Genomic DNA, 21,871 nt, shown 5'->3' on the forward strand with positions numbered 1-21,871 from the left:
GTACTAGTTACAGTATATTGTATTTAATATACTCTGAAGCAAACTTGAACAGACGTTTCGGTCTCTCTGGACCTTCATCAAGAGTGTCTTACTCTTGAGGAAGGCCCAGTGGGACAGAAACGTCTGTCAATTTAAATAAAAGCAGAGGCTGCTGAGCAAGAGCAGTGTGCGGGAGTTTTTGTTCATGAAAATATATTTTTCAAGTTTGCTTCGGTTTTCGTTGTCCAACACACCTGCATCCGAATGACGTGGATTGTGCGAATACTTCCTTACATAGATTTAATATACTCTACCATCCAGTTATTACAGTTGTAATTACATTTTATTCAATAATATACAGTACTGGATTTTGATTCTTTTTTTAATGTTCTGTACACACTATCCTGGCAGTCTGTCCAGAACAAGTGTAACACTGAAATCGATACAGCTTATCCTTTATCATAAAGTGCAAAGGACTCTTTTCTGAATCTCCCACTGCTCAAAAACAGCATGGGGTCACAGTGTGCGTTCAAGAATGGGTTCTCCCAAAGTCAGAAGGGTCTCCTCAAATAGCAGCTCAGATAATTGCCTCCAATTGTCATCTGTCTAAAGTCAAGAAGTATACAAATTATACCATTTCTTTGTATAACTGGTAGCTGGCCTGCACGTATACAGCATATTTCCTGCCTGCTCAGTGGGAGCAGAACAGGCCTTCAGTGTCTTGCTCAATGGCCCTTCAACATGACACTAGACCTGTCACAATTATGACATAATCGTCTAAATCGCAACTATTTGAGATAATCGCAATTATTTTTGCATAATCGTCATAATCTTTCCCATTATGAAAAATTTTCACGGATTTTCAAATATAAAAAAAGCAGAAATAGCAGATCGACAAGCTTACAACGCGTCACAAAGTAACGTGTTTTAAGCTTTTTTATATCTATAATTTATTTGTATATTTCAGTTATTTGTCATATCGGCCCTGTGCAATTTTTGATTACGAAGCCTAAAAGGCTTCATATGTTCCAATGTTCAATTTCAACCACAATTAAATGTTAATCTCAATTAGTTGAGTGACAATTAATCGTCAACTTAAATGCGTAATCGTGACAGCCCTACATGACACAAGAAGGTACCATGGATTGGAACCAGGAACCTTCCAGTTCCAAGATGCCTGCTCTATACCTCCTGTGCCACGACTCCCCTTGGCGTGGGAGACCCAAGTTTATACCACTCTTCTTCCAAGAGAGGGATTCCCGAAATATCTCCCCGGGAGATATTGGGGCTTGTGAGCTTCAGCCAGTACTACTTCAATCTCAACCAGTAGATGTCATACCTGAACCAGTACAGTAGATGTCATACCTGGACCCATTAAGACCCAGGTCTTAACCCATTAAGACCTGGAACTGTGTCATTTTTAGATTTGAGCTAAAAAGCATTATTTTACACTTTGGCTATTCAAAAATAGCAGATATACAAGCTCATAGCGCGGCACTCGGTGCCGCGCTATGAACTTGTAGATCTGCTATTTTTGAAAAATCTTAAAAATGTGTGCAAATCTTTGAATATATATATTTTTAAAGCGAAAATGTTTAACTAAAATCTTTGCTTCTGGGGGTCCCTGGAACAAAATATTGTGATGGGGGTCCGCGGCCAAATACATATAATTTTGGGGGTCCTTAACATGAAAAAGATTGAGCACCACTGATATAGAAACATACGTTTTTCAGAATAATTATTTTGTATTGTCTCCTAAATAGTAGAGATTTAGGAGACATGTAGAATCGGCTTCAGGTCTTAATGAGTTAATGTCTCAATGGAAGAGCAGGGAGACCACCTCCAACCACTGCAGATCTACTAGTTGTATTAACAGTCATCCACGCCATGTTATTCATTACATTAAGTTCCCGGATTGCAGCTTTATGGTTCCATGACCAAATAAATTCATGGTTTGTTTGTGTGGTTTACAGCATTGGTTCTCAAAGTGGGGTCTGGGGACCCCCAGGGGTCCTTGGGGTGGTTCCAGGGGGTCCCCAGCTAAATAAGTTAATATAGCGTCACAATCATTTTAACCACTTTATCCATATTTTATACTTTGGCTATTCAAAAATAGCAGATCTACAAGCTCATAGTTTTTGAAAATGTGTGCAAATCTTTAAATCATTTTTTTTTTAAGGCGAACATTTTTTACACAAATATTTTCTTCTTGGGGTCCCTGGCACAACATATTTTCAGATGGGGGTCCGCAGCCAAATTCATATCATTCTGGGGGTCCTTGACATGAAAACGTTTGAGAACCACTGGTTTACAGTACAAACCTTAACTGTAAAGCAATACCACCAGAAAATGTTGCCCTTTGGCAAATTCTGCATATTCCTCCCTTCTGGCCTCAGGGGGTAATTTTTGCCCTTGAATGGTAATAAAATTGTTTCTACACGTGCTTACTGCTCACCTAGGTTATTGCGGAAACGCAGCTGGTTGCGGATACTGTAGAGCAGTACATGTTTCTCATACTCCCTCTGAGAGTTTCCCAGACCCTGGGGAAAAAAAAGAAAAGAAAAAGAAATCATGAGGAAATGTGAACACATCTAAGCAGAAAGAGAAACAGAGAGGGAGAGACAGAGAGTCAGCTCTCTCTCTCTCTCTCTCTCTCCCTGAGACATAGCTCTGTTTATACATTTAAGTGTATTCCCTTTAATTTGTGTACCATATACATTTCTTAGTTTGTAATTGTTTTTACTAACATATGTTTTTTCGTGCCAATAAAGCTCCTTTGAATTGAATTGAGAGAGGAAGAGGTAGCATGGTAAGGGGCAAGACGGAGAGAGAGAGAGAGAGAGAGAGAGAGAGAGATACAGACAGAGGGAGAGAGAGAGAGAGAGAGAGGTCATTCATGACATAACAGCTCGGTGGTTTGCTGCTGGTAGGTGGGATTTATGGAGCCATAATCAAAGCGTCATCATGGGGGGGGGTTCACATCACATCACATCTGATGTGTCGCGGTGTTAGGCTACTATCATAAATATTATGAACCATAACCTGTCCTGTCCTGTCCTGGCATCACCTGTCAAATCGATCAGTCACGTGATCGAGGTGATGATAATAATAACAAAGATGGTTTAGTGTCATGGCTCCGTTGTTGCAGATCATGCGTGTGACCGACCGATTAGTGTCAATGACACATGCACCCCCCCTCCTCCCTCCTCGGGGGACAGATCGATACATTTACAGTACATGCATCATCATAATAACATAATAATGACATCAATGACACATTACCTGTTTGACATTAGCTGGCAGTTTGTTCCACGGATAATTCTGTCTGATGTGGAATTCCACGTCCGTGTTCATATTTGCAGTGCAGAGTAAAACACGACGGCTTTAAAACACAGCCCCGATCACGCACACACACACTGTGACTAGCACGCGCGCACACGCACATACACACACCGATCAATGTTAGAATGATCGGATATGTTGCCGCTAAAGGTTATTCTGCTTTCCAATAAAATAAAAAAACGTTACCACTTCCTTGTTGTATTTTCGAGCGAGCCGTTCACGTCACGCTTTCGGCCGCCGACGTCACGTCCGGGCCAGGCGTGACCACCATGGACATGAATGAATGGAGTATTTACTGCATGGGGGTCCCAAACCTTTTCATGTGCATTTGGCTGCGGACCCCCATCTGAAAATATGTTGTGCCAAGGACCCCCATACAAGATTTGGTGATAAAAAATGTCAAAATCAAACATCAAACATTTTCAAAGAATGTCAAGATTTTTTTTTAAAAGCTGATAGGGGTCCTGGGGGTCCCCGTACCCCACTTTGAGAACCCCTGCATATTCGATTTCGACCACGGACCACCATAACTCTGAAAGTGTACAAATGTATATGTCAGAGTTACAGACACATATGGGGTCCATTTGGTTCCTAACTATCCATAATTTTTTATCTGGGGACCCCCTGGAACCCCCTCAAGGACCCCTGGGGGTCCCCGGACCCCACTTTGAGAACCCTTGGTTTACTGTATCTATCTTTCTTATTACTTGCTTATTACTGCAGTGGTGGACAAAGTCCATAGTCATGTAAATACTCCATTATTCCAAAGTACAAATTACGAAGTACATTTTCTATTTGATATCAATGCATTGCTGTATTGAAAATTTGAAATTTAGAACACCCATGTTCAGGGGATTTTTTTATTTATTAAATTAGCAGATCTACAAGCTCACAAGGCGTCGCAGTCATAGGTCGTAGTGTGACACGTTGTGAACTTGTAGATCGGCTATTTTCACTATATTTGAAATAGGGCTTAAGTGATTGATTCCACTCATTCTGATTAACTAATTTAGCTGGGGACCCCCTCAAGGACCCTGGGGGTCCCCAGACCCCACTTTGAGAACCACTGTATTTACTGGACCCACTTACTTATTTTAGTAATAGTAGGTTTACTTTTTACTTACCGGTATGTATTTTTATTTTATTAATGGATGTGAATGGAGATAAGGATAAATTATTATGAACCATTATTATTTTCATGAGGGAAAGTCTTATACACAGAATGCAAAGTTCAATAAAATATCAAGAAACTTAAATTATGTATCAGACCTGCTGCTCATAAACATTGATTTAGCCTTTTAAGGCATATAGCTTACATAGGCCCATGTGTTACGTTGCTATTCATATAGGCTATAGACTTTGTTTTGATGACTTTTTAGGTTACTGTACTTATATGAACATTATGATGAATAATAAATCTCTCTTGTCCCAGGTGTCTCTCCCTGCTGCCCATAAGAGGTCCATTCAAGGCTGAGCAAAAACAGGTATGTTCTCAGGTATTTGATTGTTTGATTGTCACACAAAACAAGTATCTTTAATGATTGAATGATGATGAAGGCTTTAATGATATTTTGTTGTGTGTGTTGCTGTCAGTGCATGTAAACGGAGCTATATGATGTTGAACAGATGCTGCAGTTTTCTGTGGGCTATATAGGCTATCCTTTAGTTTAATTTTGAATCAAGGATTGTTTTTATTTATTCCCAGGGCAATGTTTGAATGTTTGAAAATAATAAGGATCAAATTAATTAAAATAACAGAGTTTCCTAAGCATTTTAACCTACATAGCAGTCTGCTATTTTTGCTGTGATAAAACTTTTGAAATGTTTTGAAAATCCAAGTTGTATTTGTGGCTTGTTATCAGTCAGGGGTGCTAGTAGAGACATGTGGGTGATGGATCCCCCAGGGCCCAGGTAAATGAATGTGTCTCTCAATAGACCAAAGACAAAAAGTATGCAGTATACATTTTCTTAACCGCAAATGTTCATATATATTTTTTTAAACATTCAAACTGATACCCTGAAGACACTTTTAAAAGAATTAAACAACACAGTGAAAGAAGAACGATCGAAATATTTCTCCCATTTAATTTCTTCTAATCCCCATTATCCAAAACTTCTCTTTAGCACCATCAACTCTTATACATCGTCCTTCCGACAGTGAAATAATCTCCACTGAGAGATGTGATGCCTTTCAAGCCTTCTTCTTAGACAAGGTCTCCAGCATTAGAGCCCAAATATTACCTTCTTTGTGCACTTTACCACACAGGGAGGTATGTCAAAACTTAAATACCTTTTTTTCAGTTTCCCAGCCTGACCTTTTCAATATAATCAACAGCACCTCTTCTACCCCCTCAGACGCTCTACCCACCATATTTTTAAAAGAGGTTTCCCCCTTTTTATCCAGATATTTTAGCAATATTTAATAAGTCACTATCCTCCGTTGTTATTCCCACAATGTTCAAGTCAGCTGTAGTACAACCTCTGTTGATGACACCTCTGGATGTCAAATAACTTCCTTATGGTAAATAATGAAAAAACAGAAATGATTGTGTTTGGACCAAAATCCCATAGAAATAGTGTAAGCCAGTTGTTACACTCACAGGGGTTACAGTGCACCCATGAGGCAAGAATTCTGGGAGTTCTATTTGATTCAGACCTAAACTTTTCTAGAGCACTTTTCTAATAGCACAAAAACAGCCATCTTCCAAATTAGGAATATTGCAAAAATCTGATCATTTATTTCATTCAGCGATGTACAAACCCTTATCCATGCCTTGTCACAAACCACTTGGCCTAATTCTCTTTTTTTCTGGACTCCCCAAAAAGTAAATTGTTCAAAACACAGCAGCTAGAGTTCTTACAAGAACCAGGAGGGACCACATTTCTCCTGTTCTTGCCTCACTGCACTGGCTACCAGTGGCGTTCAGAATTTTTAATTACTGAACTGACTTACTCCTATTTTTTTTTTACCTCCTGTCTCCTCACATACCCACCAGTAATCTTAGATCAGCAGACAAACTTTTACTTGACCCCCCCCCAAGACAAGGCTTGTGACAGAAGGCGACAGGGCATTCGCTGCAAGGGCTCCATTTCTGTGGAACCAACTACCGCTGGAAATTAGACAGGCCACTTCAGTGTCCACTTTTAAAAGTCTTTTAAAAACTCATTATTATATAATGGCTTTTAGCTAGAAGGAAAGGACAGAGTTTCTGCTTTCACTCTTATTTTTTCTAAAGATTCTTTTTGGGGGCTTTTTATACCATTATTTTAGAGAAGGATAGGGAAAGTATAGGCTGACAGGAAATGGGGAGAGAGATGGGGGGATGACACGCAGCAAAGGTCATCAGGAACGGGAGTCGAACCCGCGACACGCTGTCAGGCTGGCATTGTAGCCTAGGGTGCCTGGACCGTCACGCTACGGCCCACGCCACTCTTATTATTTTTTCATATTATTTTTGTATTGCTCCTTTGTTTTTAATTATCATCATTGAATTGCCTTTATATTTCCTGTGTATGCACTGCATGTGAAGCACTTTGTAAACCTGTTTTTGAAAAGTGCTATATAAATAAAGTTCATATTATATTAGAAACATTCATACATTTTCCATAATCCTTAAAAATCTTTCAAATGCGTATGTTGTTTTCAGAAGAAAATAATAGCCCGTCCAGCTATTTTCGCACGTCATGGGACGAAATAGGTTGTAAATCGTTAGATGACCTTTGAGCTCAAATTAGGGACCTCCAAAATATTCACCCTGCTCTGCGACGACGTCCCTTCTCACGCCCCAGTTAGTACACACACCACCACCAACATGTATTTAGCTGTCACTTGGTAACCACCAGTAAAAAAAAAGTGTAGGATTTCAGTGTGTCAGAGTGCACCAACGCTTAGTGACAGCTCACTCCCATGTAGCTGCTGTGTGTTATTCAATCTGTCCATGTGTGTCTGTCTCAGATTCCTCGCCATATGCCCCTAAACAAACATGACAATAACTCATCTCATCGCGCCTGGAGCTGCGCGGTGGCTTGCTGGAGACAGTGGTGGAAAAAGTACTACAATACCGCAATGTAGCAACACTCTGTTACAAGTAAAAGTCCGGTAATCGAAATTTACTTGAGTAAAAAGTGCAAAAGTATTGGCATAAAATAAGTACCAAAAGTAAAAGTAGCCTACTCATTATTCAGAACGTCCTGTTTCACAAGTTATCACATGTCCAAAATGTATAAAAAATCTTTAGAAAATAGCTAATCTACAAGCACACAACACGTCGCTCCGCGACGTGTTGTGTGCTTGTAGATCGGCTATTTTCAAATAGCCAAAATTTTAATAGAGCTGAAGTGGTTAATGTATGTTTTGTAATAATAATCAAAATCTACAATGTAAATAATACCTAAAGTTTTCAAATAATTGTAGTGGAGTAAAATTAGTAAAAGTACCTCAAAATTGTACTGTACTAAGTACAGTACTTGATTAAATGTAGGCTACATGGTTACTTTCCACCACTGGCTGGAGATAAGGCCCTTTTACCGTCAGAAGATGAAGACATCATGCCTTCTGTAGATCAGCTATTTTCCGTTGTACGACCGAGTCATTTCATTGTTATCTTTGCCTTCCCTAACTTCAGGGGAACAGATCATGGTACAGATCCTGTACTATCTGTTGATATCTTTTAATAAAGACAGTGACAGTGGTTCCCAAACACCATGTGCCGTGGCGTGAGACAAGACATTTTTATACATTTTAAATTTGTTTTTGACATGACATTTTTGTTCACCAACTGTATGATGGCAAAAATAGGGACACCAGGTTGAAAGTATGGCAGAGGTTGATTGATTTGATTGATTGAATACTTTATTAACAGTTTGAAAAAAAAGTACAGTGGTACGATTATACAAATGGTGCTAAAAGGATAACACAAAACGTGCTTGTTTCCATTGTCGTCCTGAGGTCAAGTGAAACAAAAACAAAGCCATGCACCCTGGCATGGACAAATGACACCTCACACACACACTCACACACACACACACACACACACACACACACACACACACACACACACACACACACACACACACACACACACACACACACACACACACACACACACACACACACACACACACACTCACCACCTCGAGACAAACCGTCCGTATCCACAGCTGTTGCTCTTGCTCAGGTTCACCCATCAGCACCGCACTATATTTACCTGCTTCCTCGCTTACACCTGATTTATACTTATCGCGCACCGTGCAGCGCACCAGAAATAGCCGATCTACAAGCTCACTGCATGTCGCCGAGCGACGCTCTGTGAGCTTGTAGATCGGCTATTTTGGGTGTGCGACACACACAGTCAGAAGAGGAGAGAAGAGAGGGATAATGATGGGAGCGATGGTGGGGGCCGGGCATTTGCACGTGGGGGGGGATAAGGGGGTCGCTGCCCCCCCACGGGGGGACTTTTCATTAGACACCCTTTTCTCCATGTGGGGCACCAGCGGTGCTGGGGAGGGACCCCCCATGATGACTGTGCCCTCCCCAGGCTATTGTAAACACACGCACTGTAGTCTCCAGTGTAACCGGGGCTGATGAGCCACTAAGCCGGTGGCACGGTGCCAAGCGGCCCTGCTGTGTCACATGAGAGCGCCTGGCCGGAGACACGGTGGCCTGCGATAGGCTACTATTAGCGGCAGGAATGTACACAGTGGCCCTCATGGCAAACTCCCACAGCTCCTAGCAGGAGAGTCCTCCTCTGTTTCTCACTGTGTGACTGATCACACTGCTCTAGCCTACTTTACCACATCATATTTACTCTGGAGAACATTTTTTGGAGTTCTTTTCTCTACTGTGGCTGACATTGTTCCTGCCCAGACTCAAGACGTATCACGGATGTATTGATTTACACGTACAGGAGGTAAGGATTTGTTTTTATACTTTGGTGAACGAACCACGCTACCAGATTTTTGGAATTCAGATGGTTTGTCAGAATTGTTCGTTGATTTATTGAGACGCAGAATACTCCTTAAAACACAAAATTTAGGTTAGGCTACAACTCATAACCCAGCTGTATGTTGCAACTTTATCTTTGGAATGATATACATGGAATTTATAGAAGAGTCCTAGATGAGCCTTCAGATTCACATCACAGGTTTACAGGTGTAAAAGAGTGGGTTGTAGCCTACAAGCTCCCAACATTTGCAGTTTCAAGAAAGGGGTTAAGAATAGCGAAAGGGAGAAACAAGGAAAACTAGTTAGATAGGCCTATGTCAAATATTCTAATATAATATTAGCAATGTCTAATGGTGCGTGGTTCTATGAATAAAATGAGGCAGAAAGGCTTCTACTACAAGGTGGGGAAAATGGCAGCAGAAAACAATCATAGTCTCTTCTGCAGGTGAGACATCTCTTAGATATCAAACATGTCAGTGTATACGAGCCTTGATTTGAACACAGGATGATATCATCAAATAGACAACATTATGGTCAGTGACAGGTTCAAAACACTTACTGTAAACCCGACTGTATACTTGACCCAGGGCAGCAGGGCTCTATACTAGGTCCACTCCTTTTTTCCCCTCTACACCAGATCTCATGTGGCTAAGACACACTATAATTACAATAATACATTGAAAAAATCACTCCTTTTTCCCCTCTACACCAGATCTCATGTGGTTAAGACACAATATAATTACAATAATACATAAAAAATCCACTCCTTTTTCCCCCTCTACACCAGATCTCATGTGGTTAAGACACAATATATTACAACAATACACAAAAAATTAAACGTAAAAGAAAAATATATAAAAGTAGTCTACCACTTGGTAGACTCTTTTAGATGAAACTGATCCTGTTTCCTACTGGTGATATTTGATGTGACGTTAATTAACCACTTAACCATCCTAGTTAAGTTGACCGGAGTCCTCCAGTGATATATTATTTACTAGGCCTTCTCCTATTTTCCCTCTACACCAAATATTAGTTTATTTTAACGATCAATCAATTGATTGTTTTCCACCTCGGACCAATGGAACTAACGTAGTATACTTTACGCTTGTATTTATCTGTATCACTTTTCGATATTAATGTTATATTTTATTAAAATCTTATTGTTTTGTCAATCATTCGGAGACCCACTTGCGATACTCTCGCGGCCCAACCTGTGGGCCCACAGGTAGAGAACCAGTGCTCTACGTCTCGCCTTCTCCCTGGCAACTGAAGTGACCGTGTTTGGCCCCTGTGATCAACACAATGCCGGGGTCTATTTCAGCCCCAGTTAAACGGTGTGGGGGAATACTGTCAGCTGTATGGTGTCACTCACTCACACCCATCAGGGCATCACAAAATGATTATCCATCCAAATATACACCAGGCAGAGTGGGCCCCCTGTGTGTGTGTGTGTGTGTGTGTGTGTGTGTGTGTGTGTGTGTGTGTGTGTGTGTGTGTGTGTGTGTGTGTGTGTGTGTGTGTGTGTGTGTGTGTGTGTGTGTGTGTGTGTGCGCGAGCATGTGTGCGTGCGCGCAAATCAGTAGCTGTCTCGATGGTGATTAGAAGACTTAGTGATGATAATAGCCCCTGGAAATTACCCCTCTACCAAACGCCAGGATTGTCAATGGCGACACCCTTCATTTGGGGGAGAGAGAGAGAGAGTAAATGAGACGAGGGAGAAAGAGAAAGAAAAATATAATGAGAGAGCGTGGGTGAGAGGGAAGGGGAGAGAGAGAGTGAGAGTGAAAGAGAGAGACTCTTGATTCTTGAGAAACGGCTGTCTTGTGACATAACCGATGAAGCGGCAGATCAGAGAGAAGTGGATGCATGGAGATAATTTAGGGAAAGGGGTTAAAAATAGAACAGCTGGCAGTGGGTGATCATAACATCAATTGCAGCTGTCCGGCAGGATGTGTCAGAGTTAAAGAGAGCGGGCTAAAAGGTTTACTCTGGTATCCATACTGACAGGAAGGATCTGCATTCTTAATGCCATGGTAAAAGTCAGACTCATCCTCTGTAGAACATCATGGTTCTTCCTGCTGAGATGATCGGGTCATTAGCTGAGCCATGAAGTGATGCAAAACTACTGTTATAGTGAGTCTGTGTATGAATAAGTACAGTATGTCCCCCTGTCTGTCAGCCAATGTGTCCACCAGCGGCCACAAGTGGCCTCTAGGTGGTCTTGTTCATCAGAGATCATACATTAATAATAATTTATTTTAAAGGACCCTACCTGTGGTCTGGCATGTGTAGCCCATTGACTATGACTCGTGGTATATTTGACATTGCTGCTGACCATTTTTGAAAGCATACCATAGTTACTTGTTAATTTCCAAGGAATATTTTGGATTCAATTCTTTTCAGTGACCCATGGTAGTAGTATGGTATATTGGTATAGAGTTTACAGGAGCCTCTCAAAGATGTCATGGCTTATAGGGTATAGGGCATTATTGTGAACCCAGTGTAACATTGTCATTAGGACCAGTCCAAGTGGCCTCCTTAGTGAATCTGTCTCTCTGTCTCTCCTCCAGAATGGCCTTGATACTTCATAAAGTGTTACCATTCAAAGACCTGGAGCTTCCCTCCCACCTGCTCACCCAGCTCAACATCCTCCGTCAGGAGCGTGTCATGACGGATGTGCTGCTCTGCACCGAGCACCGGGAGATACCCTGCCACCGCAACGTCCTGGTGTCCAGCAGCCCTTACTTCCGTGCCATGTTCTGTAGCAACTTCCTGGAAAGCAGCCAGGCACGCGTGGACCTGAAGGGAATCGCGCCCGATGTTCTCAGCGGCATCGTGGACTACATCTACACCGGCGCCATCACCATCTCCATGGAGATTGTGCTTCCACTCATGCAGGCGGCGTCTATGCTCCACTACGGGCGTCTCTTTGAGGCGTGCTCAGCATTTCTCCAGGAGCAGCTCAGTCCAGATAACTGTCTAAGCATGATAAGACTTTCGGAGATCCTTCACTGTGAAAGTTTGAAGGAGAGGGCCAAAGAGATGGCTGTGAGGTGTTTCTCTGACGTGGCCGCCACAGAGGACTTCTGTGAGCTGTCTCTTCCTGAGCTCATGTGTTACTTGGAGGATGACCGTCTTTGTGCGGAGGAAGAGCAGGTGTTTGAGACCCTATTGGCGTGGATCCACCACGACCCTTTCTCGCGACGCGGCGCAATACACGACCTCTTCAAAAAAGTCCGCCTTCGTTACATCCACCCAACATACCTATTCCAATTCATTGCCAACGACCCACTGGTGCAGTCTTCCACTCTTTGCACCGAAATTATCGAGTCGGTGCGACGCCTCATGCTCTCCGTCAGCACCAAGTGCAGCCGCGAGCTCAAGCCACTTTGGACCACACCGCGCCGCTACACCTGCAGAGAAACACTGGTGGTGGTCGGAGGGCGCAAAAACAACGAGCAGACCTCACGCGAGGCCTTGCTCTACGACGAGAGGACCCATCGCTGGCAGTGGTTGGCCAAGCTACCGCTGCGCCTCTACAAAGCTGCGTATGTGTGCATTCATAGCATCCTCTATGTGGTGGGTGGGCTCCGTCTCTGTATGGTATCAGGCGACAGCTCCGTGAGCGCTACAGTTTACACACTCTCCCTTAAGACCAACCAGTGGCGAACAGCTGAGCCAATGTTGGATCCACGATATGCCCACCAGAGTGTGTCCTACCAGCACTTTATTTTTGTCCTAGGAGGCATTGGAGTGGACAAGCAGATCTCCAGCTCGGTGGAGAGGTATAACAGTATGTTCAATCAATGGGAGGCCATGGCGCCCTTGCCCACGCCGGTGCTGCATCCGGCGGTTGCGGCCAGTGATCAGAGGATCTATGTTTTCGGCGGAGAGGACGCCATGCAGAATCCTGTGAGGCTGATTCAGGTAGAGAAGGCTTTATTAATGAAAGATGAATTTGGAACTTTACAAATAAGCAATAATTGTTCTTTTTCGGTATCCCAACTTAATAGGCAAGCTCTCTCTAGTCACTAGAGAGTGACTAGAGAAACGGCTGCCTTATGACAGAACCGATGAAGCGGCAGAATCAGAGAGAAGTGGATGCATGGAGATAATTTAGGGAAAGGGGTTAAAAATAGAACAGTTGGCAGTGGGTGATCATAACATCAATAACATCAACACCAAGACAGACCAATCACAACAGTGGAGTGCCAGTCTGGCTCAGGAGATAGAGTGGGCCGTCTGGCAATCGTGGACCGGTTCGATCCCCGCCTCCTCCTTGAGCAAGGCACTTAACCCATAACTAACCGCTCCGCGATGAGCAGGTTGGTGCCTTGCACGGTTCCCTCCGCCGTCAGTGTGTGAATGTGTGTGAAAAGGTGAATGTGATGCACATTGTAAAAGCCCTTTGGATAGAGATGCTAATGTACCTAGACCTGGAAAGCATCTGTGTCATTTTAGACTTTAGCTATTCAAAAATAGCAGATCTACAAGCTCATAGCGCGTCACTTCGTGCCACGCTACGAGCTTGTAGATCTGCTATTTTTGAAAATTATTGAACATTTTGGAAATATGTGCAAAACTTTTTTTTTAATCTCAAATCTTTGCTTCTGGGGGTCTCTGGAACAAAATATTTTGAGATGGAGGTCTGCGACCAAATACATAATTTTGGGGGTCCTTGACATGAAAAAGTTTGAGAATCACAAGACATTTTTAGAATCGGTCTCAGGTCCTAATGGATTAATGTACCATTTCAACCTGGGAACCCTACATAACCAGACCCTCCAGAAAAACGCGCAAATGGCACATAATTATGTGGGGGTGTTTTTTTTTCAAAAAGGGCGCATCGCATCACATCACATCACATAATATGCGCATCGCATCGCATAATATGCGCATCGCATAATATGTGCATCGCATAGCATCGCATAACATGTGCATCGCATAGCATCGCATAATATGTGCATCGCATAGCATCGCATAATATGTGCATCGCATCGCATAGCATCGCATAATATTTGCATCGCATCACTAAGCATCGCATCATATTAAAAAAACGCATATTTAATCGCAAAATCTAGGATTCTACATAACGCACAGCGTGATACAGTTACAGCATTCCCGTCCCGTCACTCCCGTCCCCATGACGACCACATAGCTTGCTCTCTGCAGCATGACTGGACCTGTTTCCTGACCTCCAAGGACACAGGCCTGCAATGTTTGACAGGATGCCTCAAGTGGGCAACAAGTGGTGGTGGGGGGGGTGCTTTTCTTCTTTATGATTATGAATAAGAATACAAGCATGTATATGCAATTTCTATAGAGCTTTTCTATATACCCAAAGATGCCCCAAAATAGTTCAAATGAAAAGGTGAAATGGGGATTTAAATTAAAGACAAAGTTCCGATGCACAGACATGAACATTGTATGGTTAAAGTAAACAAATGTGGGTGGGACAAGTTTGGTGGGGGGGTTGGGGGTCCTCCCCCAAAAAAACGTTTTAACACAGATTATGTAATTTCCTGTATTCTGGTGAATTTTAAAGCGGCACTAAGTCACTTTTTTTATGAATAAATTTTTATTTTGTCCAGTCTGTATAGTAGAGTTTGTTAATATACAATATAACTTATACAATTGGGGTGGTTGTATTTTGTCTCCCCGCTCTTCTATCGAGACATTTAGATCGTGTCAAAGGTCATGTCTCACCTAGACACAGGATCTGACGAATTTTGACCTGATGGTCAAGATTCAATTTATCTCCTGAGCAAGCAGGCAGGCTCTATTAACTCAATGGTAAAAAAATAAATAAAAAAGTCAGCACTTCACAAATCCGTGGTAGAAGAGGAAAATGAATGGGTATACATTTCAATTCAGGAGGCAAAAAGGCTACAGGGTAAAAATTCAGGAGTCTCCTGCTTAAATCAGGAGTGTTGGCAGGTGCTTGAGTGTGCTACTCACTAAGCTATGGCCGGCCCCAAAAAATAGGGAGGTGCCAGGTCCACTGCAGTGATTGGTCTGTCTTGGACATAGCTTCTGTGGTTGGATCGCTAGAGAGTGTGCCCCTTGGGGTTATTTTAATTAACCTATAGTTTTGTTTACAAACTTTTGCTTAATTGTGTACAGTGTATGTTGTTGAACCTCAATGTTGAAATAATGTATTATCTTATTACCTTGTATTACAACATTATATGTAACAAATTAGCATTATTTCAACTAGACCGGTGCGCTCAGGCCTACTCGGGAACGATGCAAGTCGGGAACAATGCAAGGGTATTGCATAACCGGGTGTCCCATGCATTCTCTCCATTGTACCCGTTATCAGAGTACCCGTTGTGTCTATCTGTCTGTCTGTCTGTCTGTCTGTCTGTGTTTTTTAGCAAGCCACACACATGGAGTATGAATTAAGCTTCACTGACCATAATAATGTGTGCTGTGCCAACAGGTGTATCACATCTCTCGTAACCTGTGGTCCAGACTGGAGACCAGGACGGTGAAGAATGTCTGTGCTCCAGCTGCCGTCATCGAAGACAAGATCTACATCGTGGGAGGTGAGTGCAGGCAACTGTGTACAGTCTGCTCATTCATGTATGAAAAGTCATTAAGTAATACAGTTATTTCGCCACAGCTGTCACATAATAAAATGCGCATGAAAGGCTTTACGTGGATATAGGCTTAAAAAAAAAAAAGATGTTCTCGATGCATGTTTATCTCCAGGGTACACCCGGCGAATGATCGCTTACGACACCAAGGCCAACAAGTTTGTGAAGTGTGAGAACCTGAGAGAGCGCAGGATGCATCACAGCGCCACGGTGATCAACAACAAGCTCTATGTGACTGGAGGACGCATCCTCAACGGACACGATGTCATCGAGGACTCAGACTGCTTCGAGTGTTACGACCCCAAGACAGACACGTGGACTTCCAAGGGCTCTCTGCCCTACAAGTTATTTGACCACGGCTCCCTGCCACTAGTTTGTGTTTCAAACAGGCCCAATCCACCCTGACCCCAGCACCACCGCCCGGCCACCCACTTTGGGTGGCCTTGCTACATGCTATAGCCTTTGCCACGAGACATCATTGGCCTGTCTCTGTAGCTAAGGATGGGACCCCCATCTAGGTCGGCCAATACCTCCCACAACGTAGCGGTATGCTATGCTGAGTAGCATCTGTGGTATTCAAAATCAAAGGAGACCTCGGCTGGCAAGCAGTGGGTGTCATAACTGTGGCATTTGAGAGGAAGTAGAACTGAGGATCCCTGAAGTAATGAGAGGCAGACTTTACTGTACACAACAAGCAGCTGTTCAGACACAGGGGAAATCTGATGTCTGCAGTCTCTTTATGCTTACTATTAATAGTCACTAACAGTTTATTTATTTCTTACAAGGTATTTGCCTGTATATCTGCATAAAAATTGGATACACAGTACACGTTGAAAGTTTGTGTGCAGGTTTACTGTGCTCTGACTTTTGTCGTGATGTACAGTAGCTGTGTAGACATCTTCATGAATGTTACAAGGCACTTGAAATCAATCACAAGAGAAATCACATTCCTGCCTAGCCAACGTCTTCTGTCACAGTTCTCTTAGAGACATCGAGACAAAAGGCCCATATGCTGCAGAGCTAGCAGAGAGGTTGGTGAAGCAGACTTCAACCACATTCGCAGAAATGTTGTTGGAGAGACTCATTTTGCTTAAATTAAACAATCTGGTGAAAAGCCACTATAGCCTAATTAAAAACTATAATCATTTTGCTTTGATCTATGACGGATGTCAGGGAGTTACTGCTTTAACCACCACCAATGGCTTTGCATGCATACGAATGCACATGTGCATTCAACGTTTGCATTTCCCATTTTATATTCTGTGGCGTTTGACTTACAACATCGGCTGCTGAAGACTACAGTAAGGTTTACAGTTTGGTCCAAAATGGTGTAGACAAAAAAATATTTTGCAGAGTTCTGCCTTGGGTGGTGATTACCTCTGCCAAGGAGGTTATGCAATGACTTCTCTCTGTTTGTTCATCTTGGTCTGTGACCGACTGATATCTTGAAAACCATGGCCGGTTTGCCATGACATTTGCTGGGTTCATTATTCACGTTCCCAAGAGGAAGAAACATATAGATTTTGGTTACCCCATGACCTTTCTTCTAGTGCCCCATCAGGTCAAATTAAAGATTTCAAATGAGCATATCTTAAAAGGGGATGGCTGAATTGCCTTGGAATTTGCTGTGCACATTCACATTCAGCAAGTCATGATGACCTTTGCTCTAGCACCACTAACTGGCTAAACTAAAATCTAATTGTATCTCCCTTTGTTGTACAGACACGAATGCACATTCTTGCTCCGAAGAGGATGATTTTGGTGACCCCATGAACTTTCCTCTAGTCTAGTGCCACAACGAGCAACTTGGGGAGTGCTTTAGGTCCTGGCACGGGTCCACATGCTACTGAGTGCTTTCTTTGTTTGCAATGATAGTAAAAAAAACACCCACTAGGACAGGTGTGTAGGGAAAATCAGGCAACATAGCTCAGGAGAGTCCGCTCACTGTCTTCACTTACAGAAATCTTTATTGCAGAAACATTTGTCAAACATTTGAAAGTCAACTGACCTTCATCGGGTGACTGACTCAAGATACCTGTCTTGTTTGCAATGATAAAACCTACAGTGTCAGCAAGTTATGCAGCTTTAATGTTTTACCGTCAATGATTGTTTTCAAGTCAATCAATTGTTCTTACTTCACATTGTTTTATGTTAGCCTGTGTTAGCCTTTAATTTCACCCTGTGTTGTTTTTGGCAAATGAAAACAGCTTCAAGAGATGTTAGCATATTGAACCGTGGTGACTCACTGATTCTGTGGGAAGGTCTGTGGGTGTGTGGTCATGTGCTGTCTGCTACTTCTGACGAGCTTCTGAAGACATGTCGCATGACGTCCTCAAGCGAGATGAGAGACTGCAGAAAATATGAGAAAATACTTTTGAACTTTTGAACAATTGAAAGCACTGACTGACACGTTCCAAAATGCATCAACAGCCCCTTTAGTGTCCGTAATAAGTGCCTAAACTGTGTCAGGTGTTGGACAGCGGTCACTGACATCATGAAAATAATGCATTGTTTCTCACATGATGAAGGCTGCACTAAAGTTGATTTATCTACTTGTAACTCTCAGAGTTAAATGAATGCAGAAGATTTTGCTGTCTTCTCACCATCTAACACGTTTGACCCCTGTGGGAGTGACATCCACCGCTTGTGGTGTCCGAGTCAGTCCGACAGGTCCCTGCGCTAGGCAACAGTCACTATGGCAACCGAGTCACATCACATGACTGGAGGGGACCGTGTCACGGCGCGTCCCTACAGTGTGTCTACTGTATTTCAAATCATGCTGCTGCTCCACTGCGTAATGCATAATGTACTGTGGGTGTTTCTGTTACTAGCGCAAGCACATTTTCTCCATACTGTTAAATGTTGGATTTTCATTACTTATTTATGAAACTTGTATTTTATAAAGGGAGATATTCATTTGCACACAAATAGAAAACCTGTGGTTGGATTTAAACTGTATGGCAGGGTATGTTACAATACAATATAACTAGCACATCTGCAGTGGTTGGAGGTGCATGCTCCCTGCTCCTCCATTGAAACATTTAGACCCTGGTGTCAGGTGGGACAAGTAGCAACGTACAAGTAGTAATGCCTGAAGACTTGTTGACAAGTACATCTGCCCGAAGCTCATATATCTATCTCCCCAGGTCAAGTGGGGATTCCCTCTCGGAAGAGTGGTAGAAATTTGGGTCTCTCATGCAGGAGACACAGGTTTGAATCCTGGGTAGGTAAAAATTATGAGGTTTACTTAGGGAGTTAAATATAAAAAAAAGGCCATTACACGGGCAGACTCCACTTTGTGTGCTTTTGAAATGGACACATAACTCATGTGGACAGCATGAGTGTTGTGCATGTTAGACCCCCAACCCGGCACGCTCTGACCATGAAGCGTGTTTGGCACGGGGAGGCCTGCATGCGACGCAGCTCCAGTTACCGAATTCCCCTTGAGACGCTCAGTCTCACCAAAGTGGCACTGGCCTATTTGTATGCAGCCCCGGGGTGAAGCTGACCCTATAGGCGGGGGGTAGAGACCTGGGATCAGCTGTCCCTTTTCATGTACCAAATCCCTGCCCATTAGAGGGGGAACCTTGAAACTGCGCCAAGCGCAGCGATCGCGAGGGGATTTTACCACACTCTCTATTAGTAAGCTGAGGCTGTCGTTGACTTAAATACCTCCTTGTTAGCCTGGTTACACTGGTGTGTGTGTGTGTGTGTGTGTGTGTGTGTGTGTGTGTGTGTGTGTGCGCGCTCGCGCGTGCGTGCGTGCGTGCGTGCGTGCGTGCATTTGCACATGTATGTGTGGCCCTAAGGCCCAAAGTAATTTACAAAATGTTCAACACTGCTCTCATGTTCTGTTCATTTAGCCAGTGCAGCAATTTGACAAGAACACACCATTAAAAATTTTTTATTGGCCTGCTGCTAAATTCATGTAAGTGTATCTATCCAGCCTATAGTCTGTTTACTGGTGTGTGTTTGCGCGCGGGGTAACCAAAGAGACCAGTGTGTGAGGGTCACCCTTGCTTAATTTATACCCCGTCATCATACAACGGTGTCGGACTGTGGAAATAGCCGATCTACAAGCTCACAACGTGTCGCATTGTGAGGCGTTGTGAGCTTGTAGATCAGACATTTCTGCCATGCGACACTGCCCTACGGTGAAGTCAGGCTTCAGAATTCCGTTTCCTGGGCGGCTATTTCCAGTACTTGTTGCCAACCCATGCAGGGAGGGGGGGGGGGGTAGCCTTTCAGTGCTATAGCTGCCGAGATGCCAGTCCAGCGGTGCCGCAGAGTAATTTGACAATATTTGGAATTAATCAGTCAAAATGAATTTGAATCAGTTCTAACTGAAACATATTCTCAGTTTTCCACGAGACATATCTAAAAAGAATAATGCATGCAAGGTGTTTGGATTTAACATAATTATTGAAACATAAAAATACTATCTATACCTATTGCTGCTACTATGCATGCAAAAACAGTCGATAAGTCACAGTTTTATTGTGAGGGCTTATTACTATTAAGCCAGCCACTGGTTATAGCCTATAGCCTACATACATCCAGATGCACACACATACATATCACGCATACAGTAAATAAATACATTCTTATACACATGCCTGCATTCAAACTATTATTTAGCATTGTACAGTGGTCTCCCTCTTCGATGCATTCTATATCAGGACAACTAGAAATTCTGACTTTTTTACTGGAACCACTAGAGGTCACCATAACCACTGGTTGAGAAGCCACCTCTTGTCTAAAAACAGAGGAGACCCTTCCTTCACCCAGTCTGTTGCTTTTCCTATTACCTGTATAGTAGTCTGTTATTAACTAAGACATTAAGTCTGTTTAATTTGGTTTTTTTTAAAACATAGCCTGTGTGTGAATGCATTTTCTTTCTTTTCCCCCCCTTTTTTATAGGGTTAGAGTAGGAAACAGATATAGGCTAATACATGCTTCCATTTACTTGTACATAAACACTTTTCTGTAGCTTTTAAACTACAATGATAAGACAATATTAGCAGGGATCACAGCAATGTAAACACATTTTCTAACAAATATTCCTATTCAATGCTATCAATGTATGCTTTTTTATAGAATTACAGTGGTGTTCCATTCACCCACATACATTTTCCATCATTCCGTCCTTTTCAGACCAATCCAAGACCAACACCCCAAGTTTGAATCCTCTGATGAATTCCTGATCATTTTGTACATGATTGAATAATAACATTTCTCTAATACATTTAAAGGTATAGGGTAAGTGATTCTCTTTGGTTAAAATAAGAATTAAGTAGCTCTATATTCTGATAGTACTCATTGCTACAGGGCGTTTGTTCAGTTACAGGCGTCTCCATGTCTCACCAGCTCTTTATTAAACAGAAAATGCATTTTCAGGTCAGTATACCAATTTTATCCAATCAGGATAGAGAACTCAGTCGGGATACAAATTAACCAAGCGCAATTGGAAGTGATGACACTAAGAAATGAGCAGACAAAATTGGAAATGGAACATAAAAATGAAGCTGATAAATGGATACTCTCTCCTGATTGGCTGACATTTTGTCACCTTCCTGAAAATGTATTTTCTGTTTATTAAAGAGCTGGAGAGACCCCTGTTACTGAACACTCTGTAGCAATTTTTATTATCAAATACAGTGCTTTAACTTTATTTTTTTACCAAAATATATCACTTACCCTACCTTTAAGTTTGCATTATAATCACAGAATCACATGCATCTATGTGGAATTAGAATTGTCCATTATCTGTACAATAGTGTCATCTAGTGGTCATTTGGGAACTTCACCAAATAAACCATTTATCCTGACATGCATATAGGCCTTATGTTCTATACACACTCTATACACATCACATTCAAATGAAAGCCCTGTGTTTCACTGGCTGGTTATTTTCACATATTGATTTGACAGCAGGCATTCATAGCAGAGAGAGCTTTCATTCTTGTTCTGCTCTACTCTAGGCTGCTCAGATGTAGCGATAGACCAG

At 42.5% G+C, this 21,871-nt stretch overlaps 2 protein-coding genes across 4 annotated transcripts in view; one reads left to right on the forward strand and one right to left on the reverse strand.

Moving 5' to 3' along the window:
- fam91a1 (family with sequence similarity 91 member A1) overlaps window positions 1-3,543 on the reverse strand; it is a 60,000-nt gene extending 56,457 nt beyond the window's left edge. For all 3 annotated transcript variants that reach the window (XM_080442211.1, XM_080442210.1, XM_080442209.1), the window contains exons 1-2: window positions 3,262-3,543; window positions 2,435-2,519 (exon numbers count right to left, since the gene is read on the reverse strand). In XM_080442211.1, coding sequence (XP_080298337.1) covers window positions 2,435-2,519; window positions 3,262-3,333 — 157 coding nt within the window. In that variant the 5' untranslated portion in view covers window positions 3,334-3,543. The remainder of the gene's footprint in view (window positions 1-2,434; window positions 2,520-3,261) is intronic.
- Window positions 3,544-9,120: 5,577 nt separating this feature from the next.
- On the forward strand, window positions 9,121-18,692 carry klhl38a (kelch-like family member 38a). Its single transcript, XM_080442326.1, has 4 exons — window positions 9,121-9,230; window positions 11,836-13,192; window positions 15,708-15,813; window positions 15,980-18,692. Exons 2-4 carry the CDS (start codon window positions 11,837-11,839, stop codon window positions 16,267-16,269), a joined length of 1,752 nt encoding a protein of 583 aa, XP_080298452.1. The 5' UTR covers window positions 9,121-9,230; window position 11,836; the 3' UTR covers window positions 16,270-18,692.
- The last annotated feature ends 3,179 nt before the right edge of the window (window positions 18,693-21,871 follow it).

The sequence above is a fragment of the Gymnoscopelus braueri genome (genome assembly GCF_963280865.1).
Source record: "Gymnoscopelus braueri genome assembly, chromosome: 11".
In the NCBI taxonomy this organism is placed as follows: domain Eukaryota; kingdom Metazoa; phylum Chordata; class Actinopteri; order Myctophiformes; family Myctophidae; genus Gymnoscopelus; species Gymnoscopelus braueri.

Coding starts and splice junctions, on each gene's coding strand:
- klhl38a (XM_080442326.1), top strand. CDS start 11,837: ATGGCCTTGATACTTCATAAAGTGTTACCATTCAAAGACCTGGAGCTT. Junction 13,193..15,707: donor ATCCTGTGAGGCTGATTCAG/GTAGAGAAGGCT, acceptor CTGTGCCAACAG/GTGTATCACATCTCTCGTAA. Junction 15,814..15,979: donor CAAGATCTACATCGTGGGAG/GTGAGTGCAGGC, acceptor GTTTATCTCCAG/GGTACACCCGGCGAATGATC.